Genomic DNA, 6,055 nt, shown 5'->3' with positions numbered 1-6,055 from the left:
CCCAAAGGGTACTAATAAACTTTGTGAAGGACAAAGTTAAAAGAGGAAGGATCTGAAAGGTTGCTGATCCACGTGCTTAAATATCACTGGTCAAAGGGATTTCACAATATATATTTTCTCTCTCTCTCTTCTGATGCAGGTAAAGCCCAATATGTTTCATAGGTGACTCTAGTTTCAATTTTTCAACTAAACTGTCATATGGTGTGTGCATGAGGGAGTTACATGTTTTCCTCACGCGATCATATTGTCATCGCCATTAAAATCTATTTTTTTATTTTTTATTTTCTCTCAGAATTTGGTTTCAAATATCGTGCCACATTGATTTCATTTATCAATTCTGATTGCCGCATAGTTTATATGCTATCTACCGATTTTTCACCTACAGAGATTTGTGGTCAGGTTTGTTTCATTGAATTGAGTTTTTATGTTTTATGCATGAATTTTGAAAATCTGTTTTTTTATTCCTGTGCTATTCCTCGTACACAGTCAAGTGCTTTGGATGTTAATCTTGATTTCGTTTCGGTCCCCTTCTCGTGAATGCAATTGGAACTCTGGTGGTTTGTTTGATGATGTGTTGGGAGCAATAGATGTTCTTGGGTTGACTTGGGTCAACTCCATTAGGTTTGATTTTAAATGTTGGCTGGAGAGTTGTTTTATTCTGAGATAAAGTAGTCTGTGTTTCTTGTTTTCTTGACTTGTTATGAATTCTAATATATCTAAACAAACTGCAACCTTGCTGGTTCGTTATGGTCACTGAATTTTATAAAAAAATTTGTTGGGTTTATGGTGAGAATGTGTTTCTTTGATCCTCGGATTCCTTTGCTCTGCCTATAAAATGAGCTGCTTGTGAACTATTCTGTATATGTATAGGTTTAGGAGTTGGTGTTCTATTCTGACAATACTTGTTGCTCAGACTCTATGAGAGATTGGAATGCTAGTGCTCAGATGAATGATAATCTATATTGAAATTTTGTAATTATTTCATTGCATTTCCAATTTTCATTTTGCAGTAACAATGAAGGTTGTTGTCCCAAATAAAGAACAGCCAAAAACTCCGCAAACTGAGGATAAGTCGAAGTTGTCCAGATGCTCTGAAGTTTACGGAACTCCGAAGAGAAAAGCTGAAAAAATTCCTGAGCATGGTCATAAGAAGAATTGTGCAGTAAGGGTGACTGAAAAGAAACGAGAGGTTCGAGAAATCAATAAGTTTGATAATATAAAACCAAAGTTAGAAGCGAGAGAAGATTTGTGTTCACTGAAGACAACAAAACTACCATGCTGGAGAAGAGATGAGAAACAAAAGCTTACTGTCTCAAACAAGAAAAGGAAATATAAAGATGATCTCTTGAATGATGATGATTTAGAAGATGAAGAAATGCTTATTCTGTTAAGGGCAAAGACCAGTAGCAGATCTAGAAGAATGAATAATGTGAAGGTAAAACATCTTTCTCAGCACCTTAAATAGATGGTATAATACATCATATTTCTATAATGCTAACTGATTGTTTTGAACAGAATGTTGAACAAAAGCCCCGAAATTGTCATCAATGCATGAAAAAGGGCAGAACACTTTTTGTGCCTTGTACTAAATGCCCGAAGATGTACTGTATGCAGTGTGTTGATAAATGGTATGGCACTAATCAATTATGCTGAATGATTATGTGCTTGTTTGTGTAGTTTAGGATTTATCATCATAAAACCGTGCTGTTTGTGACTTTTACACACAGGTACCCTGATATGAAAATAGAAGAAATTGCTGTAAGTTGTCCGTTTTGTCGGAAAAACTGCAATTGCAATGTTTGCTTGAGCTCCAGAGGAATGATTAAGGTTTGATTTGTTCTGATATCTACCCACTAGATTAATTTCTATAATCAAACAAACTTTCATATTATAATTGTATCTGCACTGGTAACTTTTCAATTTCTTTTTATATCTACTTTCAGACATCTAACAGGGACATAACTGATTATGAAAAGGCTCAGAATCTGCATTATATGATTAACTTACTCCTACCATTTTTGAAACAAATTTGTCATGAACAAAATCAAGAGGAGCAGATTGAAGCTAAAATACTAGGTTTTAATCTTTACCTTTTAAGTTTTGCGTTATTGCATTGAAAAAATCACCAACATTAAACTCTTTTGTCAGGAAAGCATTCTTTTGAGAAGGAAATACCTCAAAGTCTTTGTGGCAACGATGAACGTGTCTATTGGTAAGTGCCCTTTTTCTAAAGATACTAGTGTGATCTTTCTTTACATGTTTTATAATAGCTGTTTTATTTACTTTTTTTCATAGAACAGTGATCACTGTGCTACTTCAATTATTGACCTTCATAGAAGCTGCCCCAGTTGTTCCTATGAACTCTGCCTTAGTTGTTGCCAAGAAATACGTGATGGTAGCATTACACCCCGGGTCGAGCAGAAGTTCTTATATGTGAATAGGGGCTATGATTATATGCATGGTGGAGACCCTCTACCTGTGTCTAATGATTTCGGAACATCAGAATGTCATACTAAGCTATCTAATGTGTGGAATGCTAAGAGTGATGGAAGCATCCGATGTGCACCAAAGGAGTTCGGCGGTTGTGGTAGTGCTGCATTGGAGCTGAGACGTGTCCTACCAAGTGGGTGGATATCTGAATTGGAAATCAGAACTCGCAGTATGCTGAAAATTTGGGAAAATGTTAACACTACTCTTCAGCAAAAGAAAGCAGTATCAAGCTGCACCTCTTTGAGAAAGGAAGCTATTAAAGTAGACATAAATGATGATAATATGTACTGTTCAGAGTCAAGTAACATTCAAAAGGGAGGATTGTTACTTTTCCAAAAGCATTGGGCTAATGGCGAACCAGTTATAGTTCGTGATGCCCTTAAACTGGGCACCGGTCTGAGCTGGAAGCCGATGGTAATGTGGCGAGCATTATGCGAAAATAGGATTTCAGAGGTCGGTTCAAAAATGTCAGAAGTGAAAGCCATTGATTGCCTGGCTAATTGTGAGGTTTGGCCTTGTCCATTTTGATGCCGAGTTTGATACTTTGGTCATATTATAGCATGCATGTCTAAAGTTGTAGTGTTTTTTTTTTCTTTTACCAAATCTTTCATTTTGTGTGGATTGGCAGCGAATTTATAATTTTTTAGGAATGCTTTTATACCCCTAAGTATTATTATCATTATAAGATAACTAACTTTTAGTTCAATATGTATAAGACATACCCTTTTAGCTTTAGATTTCTCATATTGTGGAGCTTCAACTGCCATCTTAGTATTTCATCTTCTAAATTCCAAGTGTAATATTTTTAGCTTGTTTCTCGTGCAACATACTATATTATTAAGTATTTACCCTTCTAAATTTATGCAGGTAGAAATCGATACTCACACATTTTTTAAAGGTTATATAGAGGGAAGAACATACAGAAATCTCTGGCCAGAGATGCTCAAGCTGAAAGACTGGCCCCCCTCTGATAAATTTGAAGATCTTTTGCCCCGCCATTGTGATGAGTTTATTCGCTCCTTGCCATTCCAAGAGTACAGCGATCCTCGGAGCGGAATTCTTAATCTTGCTGCGAAGTTGCCAGCACATGTCCTAAAACCTGACATGGGTCCGAAAACATATATTGCCTATGGGATTAAAGAAGAGCTTGGTAGAGGAGACTCTGTAACAAAGCTTCACTGTGATATGTCAGATGCGGTATGCATCAAGTTTCGTTAGTCTGTGATTTGGTTGCTTAAGCAGTGGTTGGCCAATTTCATTTGAATTTTCTACGCGCGCACACACACACACATGCTCTTCATTCTTTATGAGAACTCACATTTTTGTTTGCACATTGGATTGGAAACTCAGTTTGAATAATAATTCTCATTGTTTCTTGGTCTAATTTCTTTTTTGGTAATTGTCATAGGTCAATATTTTGACCCATACAGCAGAGGTGATATTAACTGATGAGCAGCACTTAATTATTTCAAAGTTGAAAGAAGCACACAAGGTACAAGATGAGAGAGAGCAGTGTGCTCAAGAAACAGTTTCCGACAGCCTGAATGGCCGACCTTTCAAACAAAACAAAGTGCGGACAGAAAATAAGGTAGTTTTAGAATCCAAAGACATAGAGAAGCGCCCTATTGAAATTAATGGAAGGATCTTTCCAAATGATGTACATGAAGGGTTCACGTCTGCTACAGAGAATGAATCAATAGAAACAGGCAGTGCTCTATGGGATATCTTTCGGAGAGAAGATTCTGAGAAGTTAGAAACATATCTTAGGAAGCACTCAAGAGAATTTAGACATACTTATTGTTCTCCCGTTGAAGAGGTACTACAATTGTAACACTTTACATTTCTGATGCTCAAACCTTATTCTTTTATCCCTGATGCTCAAACCTTATTCTTTTATCCCTGATGCTCAAATCAAGTTATTTATTAACTAGGTTGCACATCCAATTCATGACCAATGTTTTTATTTGACATCGGAGCACAAGAAGAAGCTGAAGGAGGAGTTCGGTTAGTACAAAGAAATTTGCATACAATTTTTGCTCAGTGCCTGTAATTAGTACTTACAGGAATCTTGATTTTTAGACGTAGAACCGTGGACTTTTGAGCAAAAACTAGGGGAGGCAGTATTTATTCCTGCTGGATGCCCACATCAAGTCAGGAATCTCAAGGTAAAATATCTAGACACATGTTCAACTAATTTTCTTAAATAACTCAGTTGTTTCTGTTGATCTAATCACCATATGCCAAACCTTGCAGTCATGCACAAAAGTTGCGGTAGACTTTGTGTCTCCAGAAAATATCCATGAGTGTCTGCGTTTAACTAATGAGTTCCGCCAGCTTCCCAAGAACCACAAGGCTAGAGAAGATAAGCTTGAGGTATTTTGCTTCTAAATTATATTTCCTTCTCCTCTTTATGATGTCTGCATCAAAATTAATAGCAGGTTTATATGGTGATGTTGAACAGATAAAGAAGATGATAGTTTATGCCATTGATGAAGCTGTCACAGACTTAAAAGCTTTGTTGAACTTTTCTTGACTGGATGAACGCTGCTTTCAAAAAGCTACTTAATTTTGCCCTGGTCGCTGATACTCTAGATTGTGCATATTAAGTGTCTAGATAGAAATTGTGAAGTCGGAATGTTTATTTGAGGGTTAAAGTCTAGATAGAAAATTGTGAAGTTAGAATTTTTTATTGGAGAGCTAAAGTCACTCACAATTGAGTGTTTCCCATTTTGGTAATAATGTAGAAACTTTTTTGTCAGAGTTACATGTGACAATTCTCAAAGTTTTGTAAACTGTTAATGATCAAAAGAATAAAAAGTAAATAATGAAAATTATTGTATTCATTGGCAAAGAAAATTCAAGTAGACTGTGATTTATCTTGCAACCTTCGTGGTTATAATTGGGCCTTGTGTTCTTGTCTAATCATTCTGATAATAAGGCTGGTCTTGACCAACATGTAAATAATAAGACTGTTAAAAATAGATGACTAACAGATGGTTCCTACAACAATTTAATGGCACTGCAAAGTGTGCGGAATGGTATGTATTCTTGCTATGGTTTGCAGGATAAGTGTATAGAATTATTACCATACTTGCTATGGTTTGCAGGATAAGTGTATAGAATTATTACCAACTTGGGTTGGTCACAAAAATATCAAATGCAATTTACTCTTTTTAAGAGTCTAAAACCACTTCCTCAATTATGAAAAAAGTTAAGTTGCTTCATTCATTCATTCTCATAAAATTAATGTCAGTCTAACTATCATTTTAGAAAAGTAATTTGAAATAAGATGTTTCACATGATGTTTTAATGTGATTAGTATTGATGAAGTTTGAAGATATTTTGTTACATTCTGTTTGATTTGTCCGGTTGTGATAGTGTATAATTATTTTATATACATTTACAGTGAAAACGTTTTTTCTCCAAAGATAAAGCTTTGAGTACTTTAACATAAAGTATTTCTTTTCTCTTCCTATCTATTTCTTTTATTCTGTTATTGTTTATTATCAACATTGATTCTTTTGATCTCCTACTATTCTATGACTTTTTCATTTTAGTTTAATAT

General features: G+C 35.3%; 1 protein-coding gene across 4 annotated transcripts; it reads left to right on the top strand.

The window, feature by feature from the left end:
• Window positions 1–5,346, top strand: LOC137806731 (lysine-specific demethylase JMJ26). Of its 4 annotated transcripts, none has more exons than XM_068606985.2 (13): window positions 1–139; window positions 1,011–1,435; window positions 1,516–1,628; window positions 1,728–1,827; window positions 1,944–2,076; window positions 2,149–2,212; window positions 2,301–2,997; window positions 3,358–3,687; window positions 3,899–4,306; window positions 4,422–4,494; window positions 4,570–4,655; window positions 4,744–4,863; window positions 4,952–5,346. In XM_068606985.2, exons 2-13 carry the CDS (start codon window positions 1,016–1,018, stop codon window positions 5,021–5,023), a joined length of 2,616 nt encoding a protein of 871 aa, XP_068463086.1. In that variant the 5' UTR covers window positions 1–139; window positions 1,011–1,015; the 3' UTR covers window positions 5,024–5,346. The 4 variants fall into 4 exon arrangements, with proteins under 4 accessions (XP_068463086.1, XP_068463085.1, XP_090156463.1 ...); XM_068606984.2 differs by having other exon boundaries at window positions 138–399; XM_068606986.2 differs by lacking the exon at window positions 1–139 and adding an exon at window positions 486–621.
• Window positions 5,347–6,055: the final 709 nt, after the last annotated feature.

The sequence above is a fragment of the Phaseolus vulgaris genome, chromosome 3 (genome assembly GCF_051622355.1).
Source record: "Phaseolus vulgaris cultivar YP4 chromosome 3, ASM5162235v1, whole genome shotgun sequence".
Taxonomy (NCBI): Eukaryota; Viridiplantae; Streptophyta; class Magnoliopsida; order Fabales; family Fabaceae; genus Phaseolus; species Phaseolus vulgaris.
The sequence above is the reverse complement of the archived record's forward strand: the minus strand, read 5'-3'. Positions and strand labels throughout refer to the sequence as shown.

What these genes read in the sequence shown, in the direction of transcription:
- LOC137806731 (XM_068606985.2), top strand. Translation starts at nt 1,016, where the DNA reads ATGAAGGTTGTTGTCCCAAATAAAGAACAGCCAAAAACTCCGCAAACT. An exon ending in GCTCCAGAGGAATGATTAAG is followed by an intron (nt 1,828 to 1,943) that starts GTTTGATTTGTT and finishes ATCTACTTTCAG; the next exon opens with ACATCTAACAGGGACATAAC. An exon ending in ATTGTTCTCCCGTTGAAGAG is followed by an intron (nt 4,307 to 4,421) that starts GTACTACAATTG and finishes TTTATTAACTAG; the next exon opens with GTTGCACATCCAATTCATGA.